The 23048-nt window shown below is 40.0% G+C and overlaps 1 protein-coding gene across 5 annotated transcripts in view; it reads left to right on the forward strand.

The window, feature by feature from the left end:
- Window positions 1–1609: 1609 nt before the first annotated feature.
- The window catches only part of ATP9B (ATPase phospholipid transporting 9B (putative)), a 115236-nt gene continuing 93797 nt past the window's right edge, over window positions 1610–23048 (forward strand). For 2 of the 5 annotated variants that reach the window (XM_081014128.1, XM_081014129.1), the window contains exons 1-3: window positions 1610–1727; window positions 11965–12138; window positions 19815–19965. In XM_081014128.1, the coding sequence (XP_080870254.1) occupies window positions 1633–1727; window positions 11965–12138; window positions 19815–19965 (420 nt within the window). In that variant the 5' untranslated portion in view covers window positions 1610–1632. Of the gene's footprint in view, window positions 1728–11964; window positions 12139–19814; window positions 19992–23048 lie in introns of those variants that run through there. The other 3 variants (XM_081014131.1, XM_081014132.1, XM_081014130.1) reach the window with 2 other exon arrangements.

Below are 23048 nucleotides of genomic sequence, written 5' to 3' on the forward strand. Positions count from 1 at the left end.
GGTACCTCGCAAGATGAATGCCTCACAAGACGAAAAACTCGCAAGACGAAAGAGTTTTTCGTTTTTGGAGTTGCTTCGCAAGACGAATTTCCCTATGGGCTTGCTTCGCAAGACGAAAAACGAAAACGTCTTGCAAGTTTGTTTCCTTTTTCTTAAAACCGTTAATACCCAGGGTGACTTCGAGGAGCAACTCATAGCACGTGGTGTGGTAGCCTTTTTTTAGGTTTTTGAAGACTTTGGTGATTTTGTCGTGCTTCGCAAGACAAAAAATTCGCAAGACGAAAAAACTCGCAGAACGAGTTAATTTCATCTTGCGAGGCACCACTGTACTTAAAAAGTACTTTGGCTATTGTTAGTGTGTATAGTATCGCTGTGGGTTAAACCACAGAGCCTAGGACTTGCCGATCAGGTCGGTGGTTCGAATCCCCGTGACGGGTTGAGCTCCCGTTGCTCAGTCCCTGCTCCTGCCAACCTAGCAGTTCAAAAGCACGTCAAAGTGCAAGTAGATAAATAGGTACCACTCCAGCAGGAAGGTGAACGGCGTTTCCGTGTGCTGCTCTGGTTCACCAGAAGCGGCTTAGTCATGCTGGCCATATGACCCAGAAGCTGTACGCCGGCTCCCTCGGCCAATAAAGCGAGATGAGCGTTGCAACCACAGAGTCGGTCACGACTGTACCTAATGGTCAGGGGTCCCTTTACCCTTTACCTTTATAGTACCTTACTTAGCGTGGCTACGTATCATTGTGCCATTCGAGATCCATCGGCAACTCGTAATTTAAACTGAGTAACTTTATTGCAGCAATCAAAGGCGCGGGGAGTAAGTTGGGGTATCCCAACATTTATTTTGGAGTTAGCTTGACTTTGGAGTTCTGGAAGTTGAACTTCTTGCCGTTGGGACTTTCCGAGCCAATGAGGAAGCGGAACCGACCGTCTCTGCATGCAGGGATGGCGATGCCGACCAAACACAGCGGCGTGCCGTGAGCCGCTCTACTATCGGCAACATCTCCACCAAGGGAGATTTCGCGCAGCCCGATCCTACCCGTGTTTCTCGGGAAGGTACTCCCGCAAGGAAACGGAGTGAAGCTGCCATCTTCTCCTCCTCCAGCTTTCCAACGCTCAATGCAGCAGCGCTGAGCGGGAAGAGGCACCCGGGCCTGAATCCTGCGATCTCTGCGGCTCCACACAGACGCCGGAGACGCGGGTCCGCGCCTGCCTTTCCCCGCCAAGACCCCGCTGGGCTTTCGCTTTCCCTTCCCCGCTCCGCTTCAGCCCCTTCAGAACTCCGCGCTTCGCCCATCCGGCGCGCTCTCTTCTAGCTGGGGGAGGAGCGCGAGCGCTTCTCGGAAGCTGATTGGACGCGGCGCTCTGCCTGGCTCGGCTTCCCTCACGCCCCTCGCTTCCTCTTTCGCTTGCTCTCTTGAAAAACTAAGCCTCCGCTTCCCGCCCGCTTACGTCACCGACGCACTGCGCGCGGGCCGCGTGACGTCAACTGGCGTCGGCGGTGACGGCGCCGCCCGTCCGTTAAGCTGAGGGAGGGGGAAATCCGGGGCAGAGGGAGGGAGGGAGGGGAGTAGGGGAAGCGGCCAGCCGGCGGGCGGGGGGAGGGGAAGGGAAGGGGGTGGGCGGAGAAAGATGGCGGACCAAATCCCTCTGCACCCGGTGCCGCGCAGCACCCAGCGAAGGGCGGCGTATTACACCAACGCCTCCGCCGCGCAGAGGCACAGCAGGTACTGGCCGGGAGGGAAGTGGCGGGGGGGGGCGCGCGTGAGGGGTGCTGGTGTGTGAGGTGCCTGGTGGGGGATGGGCTCCATCCTGCGCAGCCCCCGACTTGGCTGGCAGTTCCTTTCGCCCCGCTGAGGCGTTTGGGGCCCTCACTCGACGGACAGAGAGCTGCGGCTCTCTGGGCCTTTGGGTGGGGGCGTCAGGTTGTCAGCTTTCTTAGGTGGGGGGGGGGGAGGCTGTCCCTTCTGGGAAGGTGCTCAGGGGTTGGCGCTGCAGTGATGCTGCTTTGACAGGCTCCCTTTGCCCCGATTTTGGAGAGGGGTGGTGTGATGTCTCGGCCCTGGGACCGGTGCCTCCAAGTCCAGCTTTGGCAATGCCCTAGAGCTCCTCCCTGGAACATAGAAAGTGATAATGGATGAATACTCTGAGCATGTGCAGAGTGTGTCCTTGTTGCCACTGAGGGGGTCGACCTCTGGGATCAGAAGGAAGGGTAGGTAGAGCAGTGTGCCACTTCTAGGAAGCAGGGAGGGCCCCACTGACACTTGGCTCTTACCATAGGCAACTGGAGGAATGGGCGAAGAACAATGTTGAGAGCACCTCTGTGGTTAAGGGTCTCTCGCCTAAGTCCTTCTCAAGCTTCGAGCAAATCATATGTGGTGGATGGTCTGGATTACCCTTCCTGGTGTTTGTTTACATATGTTGAGTTTCAACAGAACCACTTAATTCTTATCCAGGATGAGTTCAGTGGCAGAACTGGAATCCATCCCCCCAGTTTTCCAAACTTCTAGACTGGGCTGTAGATGTTGGCTACTGAATCTTGATTCTACTTGGAGGAAAATGATTGTTGGTTTTAATGGCCTTCCCTACTAACCAAAGCTCTTGAGGTGACTTGCAATATGTTGGAAATACTGGCATAAGATGTTTAGGGAGGAAATTAGAGTCCCCTCACAAGGCAGAATTTTCTCATTCAGGCTGCTGCAGATGTCTCTAGAGGCTTTTGATTTTTAGAAACAACTGCAAAGGCACTGGCAAGGATTCCCATGTGTTTGGGAATCCTATGGGTTCTTCATTCCATGGGTGCCTGTGTGCATGCATGGTGCCCTTCTTGCGCATTCTTCTGAGTCTGTGTGAGCCAGGGGCATGATTAATGGGGAAAGGCCTACTCTTCCCTCATACATGTCGGGAGAGCACCTGAATAGGTCTCTATTATTGTTTCTCTAGAGCAGGGGTAGTCAACCTTTTTATACCTACCACCCACTAATGCATCTTTCTTGATGGTAAAATTTCCTTACCGCCCACCAGTGCTTGATGGAAGGAGGATTCAGCTTGTGCCATAGAACCCCCTACTGCCCACCTAGAATCCTGAAATGCCCACTAGTGGGAGGTAGGGACCAGGTTGACAACCCCTGCTCTAGAGGAACAAATTTGTTACTGTGTTCTATTTAAAAATAGAATCTGGTGACCACTTTAACATAGTTGTTTCATGCTGTTGGGTTCAATTGATTACGGATGCTTTAGGAATTCATTTGATTACAAAGGTTTTGAGTTAGGCTGGTATGCGATTTCCTACATGGCAATGGGGAGTTTGGTCCTACTCCTAAGGAGGTGTCTGAACTCCCTTCCAATAACAGCTTGGAGTTTATCCAGTACTCTGTGATTTGTGGAGGCAGCCTCTGATAGAAAGAAGCTGCAAACTAAAACTGGAAATACTGGTACATATGTATAAGCACTTGGGTTTTCACTCTGGGATCCGATTTCCAGGCACAGAAAGTTTAGGTTTTGTAAAGGTATCTTTTATTTGGAGAAACATATGAAAAATTAAGGACTTATAGAAAAGATGAAGCAGATAACATGTTTTCCTATTTTTAAAATCAACACATTTGGGAACATTGTAAATACAAGAAAAGACAGATTGAGCCCGGTGGTACTTCAGAGACTAACTTTTATTGTCTTTAAAGCATAAGCTTTATAGCCTATAGGTTACTTGAACAGATTTATAAAGTTGAAATTTATGATAAGGCGATCATTTGACAGCTGTTGGTGTATACATTACATTCACTACCCATCTTCCTTACTACATCAAACTATACAGTATCTCACATGCATCACCTCAGATACAAGACCCTCTTCAAGAGAGGAGTTTTCAATAGTGTGGAGTATAACTGGGCTATGAAAAGGTGTGATGGAGTAATGTGAATCACATTTCATTATGAAATAGAGGTGTGCAAATATTCCTTAAGGCCTTGTAAATGTGGGAAGGAACTTTTAGGCTACATTCTTCCCTGGCAGTAAGCCCTATTTAAAGCACTGAAACTAAGCACTTAGTAGATATGCACAGAATTCTGCTGTAAGTCTTAAGCACTCTATCACAAAATCACACTGTATTTTTAGAGTCCTGTTCTTCTCACGCTCCCAACTGGGTTGTATCCAACTAAGTCATTGTACAAGTAGAATGACTTAGGCTCATGCAGTGGAACTTCCACTACCTTGCCTTGGTCCTTACCCCAAGCACCAAGCCCAGACCTGCTGTGGAGAATTAAGAGCAGAGAGGATGAGTGGAGAGGGTTCAGGGAGAGGAGAAGGAGGGGAAGTTCTGTTGTGTTAGCAGAAGTCAGAATGTATATAATCCTTTGCACATTGTTGACGCTGATATCAAGATATTTGTGGAGGTGCAGATATAGTAATCTCAGACACAGTTACTTTCATTTCACCTTGTAAATATGTTAATGAAAGGGCATAAGGGTATAATGCCTTAACTAAGGACTTGGCACCATACTCTTAAACTCATAACGTAGGGGTTTAGGTATATCACTATAATTTATTAAAGGACTTTCAGCTGGTAGCTGTAGGAAATGACCAAAGGGGTTTTGTTAAGTTTAGCATTTTATTTATTTAATTAAATTTATATACTTCTTACTCAACGGAAGCCCTCCAAGCAGTTTACAAAGAACAATCTAAAATGTTCCTTAAAAATATTGTGTTGTTGGATTTGTTCTCAGTGTGTACATCTAAATTATTTAGCTACCAACTTAGGTTAGTATTGGGGATTTAACGTAACATATTTTTAGTTTTGTTAAATATGTAAGTCATGGGGTTGAAGATGATGGAGTAAACTTACTGAGCCTGTCTGTAGGTTATGGATTTCAGTACATCTTCAGGATAATAGCAGATAAGGTCAACAGTGGCTTCCAAAAGGCTACCGTGTTGTATATACAAGTTGATTTACTAACAATGCATTCATATACAGTACATATCTTTGCAGATGTAAATATAATTTATTTGTTAAAAAAATTGATATCCCAATTTTTATCATTAGTTCTCAAAGCAGCATACAATGATACAAATATAAAATATACAAAATTTAAAACAGAAGTATTTAAATTAAACTCCTGAATAAACAAGGGTTGTGGTTTTCAGACTTTGTTAGTTTAAGGCGCTCTTTTCACATGACTGGTCTGCCATGATACCCTGTGTACTGGATACAATGAATATAGGATACACAATCTGTTTTCATGGTGTGCTGGCCAGGCCATAATTGCCCCACATGAAAAGACTGTACAATGGTACCTCGGGTTACATACACTTCAGGTTACATATGCTTCAGGTTACAGACTCCGCTAACCCAGAAATAGTACCTCGGGTTAAGAACTTTGCTTCAGGATGAGAACAGAAATCATTCTCCAGCGGCAGCAGGAGGCCCCGTTAGCTAAAGTGGTGCTTCGGGTTAAGAACAGTTTCAGGTTAAGAACAGACCTCCGGAACGAATTAAGTACTTAACCTGAGGTACCACTGTACTTCAGAACACCACCCAACATTCCTGTGTGAGTACAGTGGTGCCTCGCAAGACGAAATTAATCCTTTCCGCGAGTCTCTTCATCTTGCGGGTTTTTCGTCTTGCGAAGCACGGCGCTTAGCGGCTATTAGCGGCTTAGCGGCTATTAACAGCTTAGCGGCTATTAATGGCTTAGCGGCTTTAAGAAAAAGGAAACAAACTCGCAAGAACTCGCAAGACGTTTCGTCTTGCGAAGCAAGCCCATAGGGAAATTCGTCTTGCGGAACGACTCAAAAAACGCAAAACCCTTTCGTCTTGCGAGGCATTCGTCTTGCGGGGCACCACTGTATGTAGGAAATAATGTCTGCTGTTATAAGCTTCCAAGTTTTCCCAGAACATGTTTGGAAAATGGTGGTAAACTGGGTAATGGTGCTTAAGTAAACATTGCCTCTTTGAGATAAGAACTTTAGTTTTCTAGATACATAATTATTTACGTAAGTAAATCCTTGATACATTTTCAAATGTATTGTTGGATCAGATCATGCATACAATCTTGTTTTTAGCAAACTTGTTAACACTAGATAATCTGGGCAGCAGGTTTTGCACTGTAAAATGTGTTCCCATGTCCCCATGAAGCATGTTCTGTATATAGACTACTCATGAGTTACACGCAAATCTTAGACTATTTTTTTCTTTTTTATTCTGAATTTTTAAAGTAGTTGTGAAATATTTGATTTAGAGAATTAATGCAAATCTGTTAATTGACATTTTGTGTTTGTATGGTATGGGATGTTGTTCTCATTGTCCAAATTGGAAACTTTTTTTTTTGTAAAAGAAAATAGTTTTTTTTCACCCATTCAATAAAGATACAGTTTTAAAGCTATTTTATAGTCTACTTGATTCTTAGTTTGTATTATATGTTCTTTTAGAGTCCAGGAACAGACAGTTTCTGTTCTTGTGTTTTCTTTAATGGGGGAGAGAGGTTCAGAAAATAGGGTTTTGTTTTATTTTTCAGATCACCATATCTGTTTGTCTTAAGCATAGCTTTTCAGAAGCTTGCTTCTGAAATATGCTACTTTCAGAAGCTCATTTTAAAGATTGTCCTTTGAAAGCTTAGAGTAGTTTATCTAATCTATTCTCAAATAAGGTTTTTTATTATTTAGGTTCAGGACTTATATGTGTGACTCATGCTCATGTTTACTGCCTGGCCTTTTTGTTATCTTCCCGCACCTCTAAAACATCTTTATGTTTTTGTATCTGTCTCTGATAACAAAGTACTTAAACCTTGGACAAAAATAGTGAGCATTCTCTAGTTTCATATAGTTAAGTTTTGTCAATGTCTTTGTATTAATATATCAGTCAATTCTCATGGTATCTTTATTTTAAGATCAAGCCAGAGATAGTGTCTTGTTTTCCCCCAGTGTTATCCACAAAAAAGTAATAAAACAAGATACATCACTATACTATTTCAGTCAATCTGTTTGCCCAGTCCTATGAGACAGAATTATAGCACTTTATTCCAGTTAAGAATGTTCAAACAAGGGGTGTGACATAGGTTTGTAATAACAATGGTCACGTAGTAGATACCAAGCTTGCTGTTAAAACAGAAAACTCCGGCATTTATTGCAATAGAAATTTGGCAGACTAAAAGTCTTAGTTCTCATCCATGTAAGAATAAGAAGTTCTCACCCATCCCAGGTATGTATTTATGTGAACCAGTGTGCGAGCTTGGTGCAACATGGGTATCGTTACAGGTCTTTCAGTTGTAGTTACTGAAAACATTTCCAGATTCACTGGGAAAGTTGTCATCATAGTTACAGAAATTGCTCTTCACTATATATGTGATTCATCAGCTCACATATTCCATAAAAATAAAACATTATTTTAAATGGCTCTAAAAAGATATATAAAATTCCAAATATTGCCATGTATCTACAGAAGTGTTATATATAACCCATAAACATGAAAACTGCATTTAATATTCAACATATACTGCATATGTGAACTTTGAGACTGTTAGATATAAAATAGTTTGAAATTTTGGTAGTATTACAACACTGCACATTTATTATTTCAAAAATTAGAGTTATAGGAGTTTTTGTTACTAAAACTGGTAAACCTACAGGGAAGTACTTGGAAAACAATTTAACTCCCCTGGTTTGGAATTACAATTTATGTTTTAAGATAGACTTCTGTAAATATTTCTGTAGTGCAGTTTTGTAGTGTATATCATGTGATATTTAAGAAGATATGAATACAGAGAATTGTTCAGCATGAAGTTGGTGTAATCTGCCAAGATTTCAAAGTAGGCTGCTGTAATTGAACCAAAGAAATTGTCAAGGCAATCTGGACTAGAAGGTGATTGCATGTGGAAGGGGATATCTTCATTATATGGTTATCCCTTGCCGCCTTAGTGGCCAATCAGATGCATAAGAGAAGCCCAGAAATAGGATATCAGCAAAATAGACCTCTTCCGCTGTTGTTCCCTGGTGAATGGCATTGCTTCTGATCTTGGAGGCAGCATATACAGTGGTACCTCGAGTTAAGTACTTAATTTGTTCCTGAGGTCCGTTCTTAACCTGAAACTATTCTTAACCTGAAGCACCACATTAGCTAATGGGGCCTCCCGCTGCCGCCGCACCACCGGAGCACTATTTCTGTTCTCATTCTGAAGGAAAGTTCTTAACCCGAGGTACTATTTCTGGGTTAGCGGAGTCTGTAACCTGAAGCATATGTAACCCGAGGTACGAGTGCAGTTACTATTACTAGTGGCTGTTGATAGGCTTAATTCTCCTTGAATTTATCTAATATCCTTTTAAAACATCTGTGTTGGTGGCCATCACCACACCATGTCCTGGCAAATTCTGTAATTTAACACCGCACCTCATGAAAAAGTGCTTTCTTTTGTCTTTTCTAAATCTTTCCTAAATCTACCATTAAGTGTCATTGGGCTGTAAGAAAAAACACTCTCTGTCCACTTCCTCGACAGCATGCATAGTTTTACACACACATCCTTTTTCAGATACTCCCCTGATTCTCTGGAACAGCACACGAGGAAGGGGGCTTGGTTAATATTGCCTCTCTCTTTCTTCCTCCAGCAGATTGCTTCATGGGCAATGAGTTGTGTTCACAGCAAGTCTGACTCAATCCCGTGGAATTTTCCTTTTTCACTACTGCACAGAATTCTGCTGTAATGACAATGTGTCATTTTCGTTACACAAACCTCCACAACCCAAGATCTTTTCCCTGGTCATTTGCTGCCAGCTCAGTGTATGTTACACAATGATATGGGGTGAAAAAAAATCCATCCTCTATTTTTCTGCATAAAATGTTGCATTTCAAAAGTTCATTAGTACTGTAACAATGTCAGTTCCAAGTAAATAATAGGAAAGCTTGGCAGTTTCATAGTTTTTAGCTTTTTTATTAGATGCAAATAAAATAAACTTTCTAAATTAGATTATCCTCTAGGCCAGTAGAAAAGTTTCCCAAGCAAACTCAGCATTTTCCAATGCAAATTACCCTATGCAAATAAATTCAATTCATTTTTAAAAATAAATCTCAGAACACTTATGTGATAGTTTTTTTGCCTCACTGTGCATCACTTTGTACTTAATTACAGTAAACTGCTTTTGCCATTTTAATGCTCATTCATACAGTTTGACTCTTTGCATTCCCCCCACCCTCTTATATAGTGTGGTGTCATCAGTAAACTTAATCATATCTCAGTTCAACCCTAACTCTGAAAGAGCGCCCCACTTCTTTGCGACTGAGAATGAAACCTTAAGTGCTAATTCTCTCCAGAATTGCAGCAGCTAGTATAAAAGTTTTTCATAGATTAAAAGAAGCAAGGAGAAGATTGGACTTGAAAAATGCTTCCACTATAAGAATGAAGTAGTGACTCCACAGCAGCATATTATTCAGAAATAAAGTGCCAGGAATTTTGAGAAGCAATGGGAGAGAATTGTGACGACTTGCCAGTTCACCGTGAATTAAACATTAGGAGTAATGCACGAAGAAACTTCCAAGTTTTGCTTGACTGCTCAGGGTTTCTATATTTGACTGTCATTCTGAATGCCTTGAAAAATAGAGGGGTAGGAATGTTACAATAGCTCCTTCATGACAGTGTATGTGCAGAAGCATATTTTGGTTTGCTGATGTTTATGTAGTTTGTGTGGTGATAATATAAAAGAAAACAACTTTTAAAAATATAGATATGATTTAAGCAGTAGACAGTAAATTGCAATTGGCACTTAATGAACTCATTTGGTTACTGTTCCTTTGAAAAGCCATCAAAATTTGAAGAGAGCATGGTATTATTTTCACAGCAGATATTTATATAAAAGTTAATTTTGAAGTACGTATTGTAATCTCTTTTCTCCTAGTTTCTTTTTTTTTGTTAGAACTTGTTTAATATTAATGTTCTTTTTCTTTTGGAAGCCATTTTTTCTCCAGATACCTGTCTTGTATCTGATTTAGTAACACCCGTGATGTGTTATGCATACTTACTTATTTATTCATGTGGCTTTCAGAGCTTTATTTTAGAAAAAGTTTCTAGCATTATACTTAATTGGTTTGTCACTCATGGTAAACTAGCACAATTCAGTGTACATGGGATTAGATCACAAAGAAATTGAGATTTTTCCCTATGAAAAATCCATTATTCATCATTGTATTGTTTTTAAATACTATGGTAAAAATTCTAACACAATAGGAAAATTGCTTTTTGGAGAAGAATAAATTGCTTGCCAGTTCAAAGGCTGCATTTTGAAGTCAAGTTACTAAACATTATGCTTATTTGTTATCTTAGTAGTTGGCACACTTGTAGAGTTAATACCACAGTTCTTGATTTTAAAATATTTTTGAGAAAACATGTTTTTATAAGAGGTATGAATAAATTTCATTCTTTAACTCCTGAGATGATGATAAGAAATGCTTTTAGTTTACTGGTGAATAGAAATATATAATTTTTGACAAAGATGGGTGTACCCTGTTTCATTGTCAGTTGTGCAATGGAGGATTTTGATTTTCTCTCCCCTCCCCTTCCTGCCCAGATTGAATAGTCAGGCATATATTTCTCAGTCTTAGAACTTTGTTTTAACAGCAATTGTTTCATGATTTTTCAGTGTGAATTATGTTGAGAAAAGTATCCTATTAATGTGGTCCATAATTCCTTTAACACTAACAAGTGTAAAGGAATGCCATGAGATATATACCATTGCTTATATGTGCCTGGTTCTCATATAATGCTAGGCCATAGTTGTTCAGCTAACCACAGGTTGTCCACAAATGATCAAACAAACAATGACCAGGGTTGTTTTGTTTTCCAGCTTCTCTTGCCTCATAACTGTGTAGCTTAGCAAGCACCTGAGGTTGAGTGACCAAACTAAACATGGTTAAGGAAGAGTTTGGGGTTAGCAAGTAATGCAAGAGTTCAATGCCACAGATCCAGATGTACCAACAGCAGCACGTGGTTTCCCCCCCCCATAAGATTTGACACTTGTAGGATGCCAAAGAAAGGGAGGGCAGTGGTTCTGCTCTCTTCAGTTCATAATGACACAGCAATCACAGAGCAGAATTCCAATCATAGATCATTCTTTATTGTCATAAAAACTCGTGATTAGATGGTCTCCACACATGCTTCCAAATGCATGATCAAGTTATGGGCAGTGGTCATTTTTCCAAATATGGTGGACATTGGCTGCTTGACTGTCTTATATTGTTTGCAAGACAGTGGCCAGTGGTGTGAACATCCCCAAAGACACCTCCTCCTAGCAGGCCTAGGTCCGGAGTTGATCAAATTCTGGACTGAAGTCTATGCACACATGGGATATCAAGACAGATAGCCTAAAAACTGGTATGAGCTGCTGAGGTTGACACCAGTAAAAGAGAAAAGCCTTATCAGGGCTTTTTTCCAGCTGGAACTCAGTTCTGACACTGAGTGTAGTGGTTAAGAGCGGTAGTCACGTAATCTGGGGAACCGGGTTCACGTCTCCGCTCCTCCACATGCAGCTGCTGGGTGACCTTGGGCCAGTCACACTTCTTTGACGTCTCTCAGCCCCACTCACCTCACAGAGTGCTTGTTGTGGGGGAGGAAGGGAAAGGAGATTGTTAGCCGCTTTGAGACTCCTGAAGGGGAGTGAAAGGCGGGATATCAAATCCAAACTCTTCTTCTTCTTCTTCTCAGGTCCTCTCAGTCAAACTATGGTTTAGCTCCTGGTAGTATGCTTTAGCTTCAGGAGCAGGGGAGGATCAAAGTGGCTGCAGTTTTCTAACTATACCAGTGCACTTGCTCATTCATGCTTAACTATTATTTGGCTTAGTGTGTGCAGACAAGGCCATTGCGTGTTTATATATTAATAATGCTTTGAATGCATTCTATATATACATAGCAGCTAAAAAGAATGTTATCAATTATTTGGAGTTAGTCCAGTGTTCTCATTTATTTATCTATTTATTTACAAAATCAATAGGTACCAAGTAGAAGACGAGTCATCGCATTTGGATGAAATGCCCCTAATGATGTCTGAAGAAGGGTTTGAAAATGATGAAAGTGATTACCATACTTTGCCAAGGGCCAGAATTTTTCAGAGAAAACGAGGTTTAGAATGGTTTGTCTGCGGTGGATGGAAATTCCTTTGTACCAGGTTTGTTGCTGTTTTTCTTTTCTTTTTTGTGATAGTTTGATTTTGTCTTGTAGTTTAAGTAAATCCAGGGTGATTTTTAACGTAAAAAGTATTTTAAAGAAAAAACCATTTTATTTTAGAAAGAAAAATATTTGAAAATTAAGAAACTGCAATTATGTGCCACCATGGAGTTTACTGTGGGGCAGGATGGGTTTGAACTGAAGTGGTGAAAGCAAACCCCAAAACACTTTTTTCTACCCTCTTAGGATTCCTTGTGGGGTGGGGAGGAATTAAGGAATGCCGATAATCTTTTGCCTTCGTTCTTCCTTCATCCCTGAAGCTGTCACTGGAGGAAAGAGTGACTATGTGCCAGAAGTTATGTGATCTCTGAAGCTAATTCTTCCTAGCCTCCCTCTACTTGGCCTCTGTCAAGTCCCAAGGTGGTTCCTAACAGAGCAATTTCAGCTCAAAGAGCGTGTGTGAAGATGTGTACTTCTACTGAGCCTTTCTCCTCTCCCCCAGGTTACTCTGGGAGAGTGTAACTTCCATTTCAGCATGAGGCAAGTGGGGTAGGGAGGAGGATTCTGGAAACAGCCATTGGGGAGTGACAATGATGAGTGGCCAAAGATTGCTGCTCTTTGTCCTGAGTTTATGTAAATACAGTGGTACCTTGGTTTAAGAACAGCCCTGTTTATGAATGATTTGATTTACGAACTCCACAAAACCGGAAGTAGTGTCCCGGTTTGCAAACTTTACCTCGGTCTAAGAACGGAATCCGAAGGGTGGAAGGGCACCAGTGGTGGGAAGCCTCAGAATCTGATTTTCCATTGTTCTTTGGCTCATCAGTGATGGCTGTTGTGATCATTTCATTACTGTCAATAACATTTTATCCTCATGCTTTATTCTTTGTAGCTGGCTGCTGACACTGCCCATCCCCTCAAAATAGTTTGCCAAAAGGTCCTTTTTCCTAGAGCGTATTGTCCTTACAAAGTTTCATTAGTTTAGGAATTAAAATGGGCAAAAATCCCATTTGGAGGCCTCATTCCTAACTTATTTTTTATGACCTGGAAAGAGAGATGGCAGTACCCTTTCAATGATGTTCCCGAGAGCCTTAACACTAATTCACTAACGGTGGGTAATATCTTGAGTTGATTGATGTTGGTGAAGGGGGAAACGTAAATTCATTAACTGATGATAAGTTAACATTTCAGCTTTAAAGGTTAAAAAGTACATGTAACTGATGACTCTAGAGTGAATACAAGTTAGAATTATCTCCCAGTACTCTGCTGTCATTTATAAAACCTCTTGTGTTGAACTCTCATGCTTGACTTTAGCAGAGTCTCTTGAGGAAATTAGTCTTGCATTGTCAGAGCTCTCTCATGTTAGACTTATATTAAACACACTTTTTGCACAATAAAAAGTTGCCGTGATTAGTAATGTGATAAAGATTTGTACATTTGCATGTGCTCAGAATTGCAAAAATAGTCATTAGCTTTGGGTGCCCCCCGCATTTTTTCAGGTACTTTTATATAATCTATTGTCTTTTACATTTCTGTTTGGGGGAGGCTATATAGAACTATAAAATGAAAATATCATTGATCAATTTAGTTTGCTTTGTCACACATATATTTCAGAGCTAGGTACGGTATGCTAGGTTTGGGGTTTTAGGAACAATGCTAAGGACAAATAACAGTTTATTTCTTATAGCCAAGAATCTGCTGCTACCCTGCACAATTTCTGAGGACTGTTTGGAAGAAGCTGCATGTCTTGTTGATGGAGCCTGAGCCAGCACTTAAAAGTGTTGTCATTCACCAACCGTAGGGTTAATGGAAAGTTAGTTACAAACTGGAATGTACACAGACATCTACTGCGTATACTGCATATACACTCTACATTACAAACCCCTCTCTGAAATGCACATAACAAATGATTATGTACACCAGCCTTCCTCAGCTGGTACCCTCCATGTTTCAGACTACATCTCCCATCAGCCCCAGCTAGTTGAGAGGCAGGGCATCTCATTAAAAGTTTTACAAGTGATGGGAAGAAGCCAGGAGAACATCATGCAAAAGAGGATGTATTAATTCTTTGACCACATCTATAATTCTAGTATGGTCTTCTTTTGCAGTACTACTTTTTGTCTTTTACATGTAGAAGAGGCAGAACATCACTGTCCACTTGCTCATGGATAACTCTGGCCCTGTTGCTTCAGGAACTGTGATTACAGTGTTAGCGAGGGTGCTGATTCTGAGAACCAAATGGCTCACATGATACAATACATTATACAAAAAAACAGTTATTAATATACTTTGTGAAAGTAGCCAAATATATAGCTCTTCCGAATTTTGAAGCCCGATGTCTAGGGCCTCTGATGCTGATGTCATAATGTTGTCTAGACGCAGACCAAATCAGCCATCTTTACTTCTAGAAGTTTCAGTATTGCGCTTCAGCTTTCATTAAGCTTTGTTTAAAAGTTGAGAACTGAGCTGTTGTTTATTATTATTATTAGAATCAGTTGGGGTCTAAATCTGTCATGCATATTGTGTGATCCATGCACTATTTTGTCTCATCCAAAGCCTTGAAATAAACAGTAAGACCACCTTCTCTGGTTTTGGCAAAGCCTTGTAGCATTGCCTTCTATTCTATTCAGTGATCTAAAGCAAAATACGTGCTCTTTTGAAGCAGGAAGAGCATTCATCACATAGGAAAGACTGAGCTGAGCAGTTACGCAGCCATTTTGTAGCCCTGCTAGGACATGTGCCTTACTTAATTGAACTGTATCTCTTGAACTCTGTGTCAGAATCTCTTCTGCAGCTCTGTAACACGAGTTATGTCTTTTAGAAATGTTTCCTCTCTATAGTAGCCCATTCTTATTGTGAATAATGAATTTATTATATCCAAATGTGATAGCCCAGCTCTTTCGTGTACCCAAATACAGAGATGGAACCATACATTCAGGCTTTAACATTTACCAGGGAGTTAAACCACAGAGCCTAGGACTTGCCGATCAGAAGGTTGGTGGTTTGAATCCCCGCGACATGAGCTCCCGTTGCTCAGTCCCTGCTCCTGCCAACCTAGCAGTTTGAAAGCATGTCAAAGTGCAAGTAGATAAATAGGTACCGCTCCGGCGGGAAGGTAAACAGGGTTTCCGTGCGCTGCTCTGGTTCGCCAGAAGCGGCTTAGTCATGCTGGCCACATGACCCGGAAGCTGTACGCCGGCTCCCTCGGCCAGTAAAGCGAGATGAGCGCTGCAACCCCAGAGTCGGTCACGACTGGATCTAATGGTCAGGGGTCCCTTTACCTTTAATTGAAGTCAGTTGTATGTACAGGTGACTCTCAACTTACATGGGGTTATGTTCCAAAGATAGTACATAAAGCCAAACTTGCTTCAGTTTTTTGCCAAGAGCGTAAAGCTGAATGTACACAAGTTAAATGTGCATAGGTTGCGAGTTACCTGTACAGTCATACCTCATGTTGCGTTCCGCTCTTGTTACGGACTTTCAGCTTACGAAAGCAGCAAACCTGGAAGTGTTTACTTCCGAGTTCGCCGCCCATGCATGCGCAGAAGCAATCTAATTGTGGACTTTTTGGGGTGCGAACAGCACACTGAAACGGATTAAGTCCGCAGCTAGAGGTACCACTGTACAAGTGAGTAGACACCTTATAGGACAACACTGTTAAAGCTGTTGAGTCCGTGAATTACAAGCTTAACAGACCTTGCTAAACTTCAGTTTTCCTCTAGATATTTTTAATTATAGAATTGCTTGTATTTTAAAACTGTCAATAGCATCAGTATAAAAAATGAGAATATCTAAACTACTTTCCCTCAAATATCTTAAATCTGAGGATACACTACCTATAAATGAGGAAACATTCTGCCCAAATTTATCCTTACAGTGTCAAAAACAACAAAATATCAAGCTCTCTCTTCTTTAAGCTTGTTAAGCACAGTAGCTATGTTACCTTTCTCAGAATTGGCAGAATTCCTGTGTGCTTGATTTCAGTGATCTGTAATACAATTAATGCCTTCAGAAAAATATAACCAATGAATAGTATTCAACTAAGTTTTACTCAGAGTAGACCCATTGAAAGTAATGTACTTGACTAAGTTAGGTCCATTAATTTCCTTGTGTCTACTCTGAATAAAACTTAATTGAATATGCTATGTTAAGCTTTTGAAAGCTAACTCATTTTTAGTTGTAATTATTTCTTCCATTTTTAATTTAGACACACTCTTTTAGCTTGTGAAAGTATAATGCACATAGATCAATACTCTGGAGTTCTTTGGACTAGATTGATTTCTTTCTCATGAGATGTACATTGCAGTTCTCTCCGATATATATGTGTATATACCCACAGACACACTTACTTTGTCCCTGTGAAAATGGTGCGGTTGAACATTTCCATATGAAATGAAGGGGATATCAAATACTCGAATTAATTTGGACTGTAAGATGGCCTGTACACTTTCAGTTAATCTGCAACACATTTGTTGTTCAGAGGCATGGGAAAATGCTGATCTTTTAAGAATGACATGACTACTGTGTCGCTTTAGGCCTGATTATCAAAGCTACCCGTTGAGTACATTAATTACAGTATGTTTTCTTTGTAGATGTAGTTCTTGCTATTTAGAATTTAATAAAGAATAGCTTATCCTTGGACTAAGTATGCCAATATAGGTTATTTTATTGTCTTTCTGATTTAAAAAAAAAAATGTTCTGAGTAATTTCCTTATAGTTAAGCTTGAAAATGAGTACAAGTGGGAATGGCTGGAAAGTTTTTTTAAAACGTTTTTTAAGTTCAGCTATTGACTTGGCAGAACTTATTTCATATGCAAAATAGTAAGATCTATACCAGTTTTGTTCAACAATTGCTAATCTCTAATCAGTGCCACTAGGGTACTTTTTCTGTTTTTAGGAAAAAACAATGTTACTATACAGATTTTTATTACAATAAGTTAAACTTTAACAAAATCTATTCTGCTATCCATTATGCTCTCCAGAGTTTTTGTTAACTTTAATTATACTGGAAATATATATGTGTACATGAGATAAAGATGAGAGAGGTAAGTAGTAAAACAACACAACAGCCTTCTCTCTTGTACTATTGGTTATAGCAAGTAGGTCTTGCATCTTTTCTATAATAGCACATTTAATAAAAATATCCATTGGTTATATAAATTGAAATTGTATGATTTTGTCTAAAAACCTTTTTTTAAATTAGATGAAAAGGAAACTCAATGTATAGTTAGAATGTGAGCAAAAGTATTTGGTTCTCCCGTCCAAAGCATTTAGCTATTATATTGGGTATCAGGTGATAGTTGTGTCATGGCTGGGTTGATCCAAATTGAATTTGCGTTTCATTTGATACGTTGTCTATGGTAACAAGAAATTATATTTTGGAAGGGCTTGATAACTTTACTAAACAAATCTATAAATCCATATCCTATGCTGACCCAGCTGAGTCTGCCTGCTTATGCAGTGCAAGACCGCTCCAGGCCAGCGTTGGTGGTGAGGACTGATGCCATCATCATCAATAGAAATTCAAACTCCCTCGCAGTGAGACCAATCCACACTGTTCTTGGGTTCAAGGAATTGTTTGTGGTCTTGGATCAGAACAGGGATGATAGTGTATCTGCCCTGCTACACTACAGCCTTCTAGACTGAGCTGGCAGAGGTAGTCTTGGATGTGGTGTTTGGGGACTCACAAGTTCAGGGGATGGCAGTATGGGAAGAGGGCATTTTGTCTTAATGTGTGCAATTTCTTGTCCACATATGTGAGTATGGTACCTTTGTTGTGTAGTATTCATCATATGCTGAAGACACACTTCTTTCATTCTGGCCTTTGACACTTTTGATATATATTTTAGGACCCAACCTATCCTTTTTATTGTAATCTGCTTTTACTGTTTTTAATATACCGTATCGGCCCAAATATAAGCCGCACCTGAATATAAGCCTTTTAAAATTGGAGGAGGGGGGAACCTGAATATAAGCCTCTCTATTCCTTGCTGTTCCTGTCTGCTTGGGGGGGGGGGGAGCCATGCTGTGTTGCTGGTGGCCTTTACCCTTCCTTGCTGTCTCCCTTCCCGGGCTTTGGGAGAGAGGATGAGGGACTATGCACGGGGCGGGCACCACTTCGCCACACTCCTGGTGCTGTTTACCCTGTGCTCTCGGCTGCATACCATAAGGTTGCAAATATAAGCCACACTTTTAACTTTTCACGGTCGGAATTTGGGAAAAAGTGAGGCTGATATTCAGGCCAATACGGTATATATTTTTAATTGTTGCAACTCACCCTAGGACCTTATGGTGAATGTCAGATAAGAAATATTAACAGCAACCTCTAAAAATTACATTCCCCATAACTCAAAGTATATTTTTTTAATGCTCTTTAAGCAATAGGTCTCATTACTACCCTTTGTTAGCAACTGTTGTGTAAATGTTTTATTTGTAAACTCAATACTAACCTTAGATTATTTCTTCCAAATGTTTCTCTGAATGTAACTATGTATCCTTTGACTTGCACAGAGAAGCCTTTGTTACTGTTTTGCGGGCAAAAGGCACATGATCGCAAAAGGCGTGCAGCAGCCTCTGTATACCAACTGATGGGGATTTCTGCTTCAGATGGACACAGGCTTGCTGATATCCACGTCTTGAAAGTATTGAATCCTATTTGCTTGCAATAAATACTTAAAATTGAATTGTCAAAATCTATAATTATTTCCATCAGTGGAGACCTCATTGCATCTGAGGGCTTAAAGTGTACTTATCTCTAGGTGCCAATCAGTCCTTTATCACAGGCATCACCACTGTTTAGCAGTGCCAAACTTTGTTCAAACATATGTAATTTGTTTGCTAAGCTGATGAAGGTTTTGGCACCTGCCTAAAGGGGAGGAATAGTTGTTACCCGAGTCAGCCTTCCAATTCATGAACTCAAAACTCTTCACTCAAAATATTCTGTTTTGTAATTGAAAGCACAAAGAGATGTTGAAGGTCTTTAATTCCTGTTTGTTGTATTATTAAGAATTAAAATTAATCAAACAAAACTGAATAATTCGCATATTAAAATCTATAGTGCTGCATCAAAGCCATAAAGCAGTTCTTTTCTATATAGATTATGACCACCAGGGCAGCTTTTCTAAGCATATAGGTGCTACATTTTGTCTTGCGGTGTTCGTAAAAAAATTATAATCCTATACTCTGTCCACTATAGCTGCTGGCCGAGTTGCAAAGTGCCACATATATATGCAGTGGCATTTCAGCCTTCCTCTGCTGACGGCAGCAGCCTTCACTCTGAGAAGCTTTCCTGGAAGGTCAGGAGCCCTTTGAAGCATATTTGAGTTGCTATCGGGAGTGCATGGGATGGGGGAGGGAAAGCCTAGGAAAACAGTGGCAGAGATCCAATGCATCCTTTCCCTAGGTTTGTTGCTGAACTCAGTAAAAACCAGGCTTTGTGCCCTGAATTTATGGAACTGCTTTGCAGTCGACTTGGTTAAGACAGAACTAGCACCATTCCTAAAATACACAGGAAGCTTGTGGACATGACTCTGTTTACAAATACTGTAAAAATAAAAAATAGGCATCTGAGATCAGTTAGTTGCATTGAGTTACTTTCTTTAAGAACTACTGCTTTCCTTTTAGCAAGCTGAATATACTATACTGACATTTAAAGCATAGCTTTCTTTTTCCTTGCAGTTGCTGTGATTGGCTCATAAACATTTGCCGGAGAAAGAAAGAACTCAAAGCACGCACAGTATGGCTTGGATGTCCTGAAAAATGCGAAGAAAAATATCCAAGAAATGCTATAAAAAATCAAAAATACAATATCTTTACATTTATACCTGGGGTAAGGCTACTAATGATTCCTTAAAGGTGGGCTTAGTTTATGTCCCTTATAAATTGTATGTCTTACAATATTTTAAAACAAATAATTTGAATGATAAGTTGTACAATCGTTTCATGCTTATTTGAAGTTCAGGCAATCCTCTTTTCCCACTGAGAAATGTGCTTGTTGGTTAAAGTGATTAGTGGGATCAGTGATGATTACCTGTGAGGAACAGAGACTGGCAAATTATTTTTAGGTATTGTTTTTATTTAATTTGTCTATCACCCTTCATCAAAAGATCACAGGTATATATTTTCTTTAAAAAAACAAGGGCACAATAAAACATTTGGAGGAAAACAATAAAACAGCATAACAAGAGAACGCCCAACAATAAATACAGTTAATCCTCTAAAGCAGATTATTTCTGGGCCTGTGGGCAAATCTGGAATTTTCAAAAAGTTGCCTTTCTGAACTTGAACTGTCACAAATTGTAGGAACTGCCCTCTCCTCATTCCCACTGCATCCATGTGTTTTTTGGGCACTGAGAGGGATACAAGCTGGGAGGAGGAATGCCCACGACAGGCCCCCAGAGATAAGGAGAGAGAAAAAGGCAAACACAGACCTCCAGGCCCTGGGGTGGGGAATCAGACATAGAAACCCGGAGAAGAGAGGGGAAACAAAGCAAGGAAGAGACACATAGAAAAGATGGGAGGAAACAAATATACATACCCCGTACACTCTGACACATACTCAATTCCTTCCTTCCTTTCTTTTTTTTTACCCTTCCCCCTGGGTCTCACATCTCCTGCCCCCTGGGTCTCACATCTCCTACACCTTACCTTTTTCTGTTGGAGGGCCAATCTCAACATGGAAGGCTAGTGAGATGGAAGAGGAAATACCAACAAGCCCCCATCTTGACTGTAATTTTTCAGACTGATATCTGCTGACTTCCAAGGTGCATGGGGTGGGGGAAGATAACTAGTGGTGAAGGGGGGAGTGAGGGGAAGCTTTTCACAGGTGCCATTGTGGCCTCAGGCGTCACATTGGGCACACCAGTTTTAAGACACAATTATATGACATGATCCAGACAAAGTAAAGCATGTTTATGTTTCATTGATTTTAGTAGGATAGATAAGCATATGATTAAATCTCCCAGCAAAGACAAAAAATAGTTTTAAGTGTTTAAATTTTATTAGATCGGTCCTACAGGTTTTGGGTGATTTAAAATACCTGTTAATGAATATTTTTAATCTTACGCTTCAGGATAGGTACATGTAAAATGACCTCTTAGTAAAATGTGTGTCCGATTTGAAGGCTGTATAAATTTGACTTCAAATTGTTCCCTTGCTGGAAGCATTGCATTGCATTGTTTGTACCTTCAGGTCAAAGTAAACACAAGAGTAGAAAAAGACCTGTCTGTAGGCTACAATCCTATGCTATCTTATTTGGAAGTGAGCTCCTATGACCTCTGTAATACCAACTTCTGAGTAGACCTGTATAGGATTGTCCCGTTAACCTTTTTTGTGCAAAACACAAAGGGTGAAGTGTAGAGAAGTGAGAGTGCTTCATGTGTTCATTTTTTTAATTGGGTAAACTTGTGGCTTGTATACATTAATGCTATATATGAACATGTATTTAGTATTTGGTAATCAGTTAGTAAGTATAAAATGTGAATAACAAAGCAGGGCTAAAATCCGTATACATATTCTTTACTTACATTCATTCCTTATCCAAGAAATTTTTAAGAGTTTATATTGCTTTTTTGCAGTTTTAAAGCTGTGCATTACCTAGTGGCTCTAAATTGTGCATTAATGAGAGAGGGATAAATATTTTCCCTTATTTTGAGCTCACAAGTAAACCAACCTCCTATTTTTATTTTTTTGTTTTTCACATCTCTGTTGAAATGTTCCTCGCAGAGTGTTGACTTTAAATGCAGAATAAGTGGTTGGAAAGTTAATTCCCCAGTATGGCTAGTGGTACAGATTACAAAAACACCCATAAATGTAGCAATTGTTTTTATGTAAGAAACCTTTATACGGTGTTGGCTATTATGTGTTTTATAGGCATATAACAAAACCCTGTATTAACTAAATCCAGTTTAAAATAATGTTCTGTCTCTTTAGATTTTCTTTTGGCTTATTATGGTTTTCAAGATGCAGAATTCTTTTCAACACTGACAATAATAATTTGTTGTAATACATTTTGTGCAAATCACAAAAGGGCACAGTTTGGCTTTATTTTTTTGTTCTTTGACTGATTTCAGTAAATTCTATGACTTTAGCATTGATTCTTTGGATAGCCAGCCTTGTTAGTTTCTAATTTAATATTTGACTGAAAAGTAACTCTTGAGGGAGAGGTGTTTCAATGAGTGTGAAATAAACAGGCCATTATATACTGTGCCTTTTTCCACAGTAATAAATTATCTTGTTGGTTACTTGTTGACAAGAATGCTGCGTCTTTCAATTCTTAATTTCAGTAAGAATGCAGATTTTTGTAAACCTTGTGCACTGGTTTTTTCCTCTCTCCTTACACTCCCCCTAACCCACCAACATTATTCAGCTAGCTGGCACATGCAAGGATATTACTTATAACCCCTTCTTTATTAAAAAGAAAAAGTGAGTCCATAATGTGGACTCCATAATGTGTTTTCTTTTGAGAGTATTAATGTCAACTGCTTTCATGCAGACAAATATTTTCATCTTCATTGCATGAAACCAAAATTTTCTCTATTTACACTGAACGTTTTCCTAAAGGTCATTAAGTATACATTTAGACATTGATTACTGTAGTTAAATGCACAATGTGTGTTTCAGGGGTTTAGGCAGAGTCCCGATGCCTGCAAAGATCAGCCATGATTTGTGAACACCTGTTGGCACAGCATAGTCCAGATGCATTATTAGTCTTGGAATATTTTTTCTTAAACTTTTCCTTAGGAAATGGAATAGTTTGAAAGCGTTTGGTAATTGCACAGTTGGAATCCTATTCTGGCTTTAGTATGAATGCAAATTACTGAGCTATTAATTGATACTAACTGGGATTTTAAATTAATTAGTGGTGAGGGAGGAAATATTGTTACCCTGCTGAGATTAATTTATATAAGAATT

The sequence above is a fragment of the Podarcis pityusensis genome (genome assembly GCF_964106645.2).
Source record: "Podarcis pityusensis genome assembly, chromosome: 7".
Classification (NCBI taxonomy): domain Eukaryota; kingdom Metazoa; phylum Chordata; class Lepidosauria; order Squamata; family Lacertidae; genus Podarcis; species Podarcis pityusensis.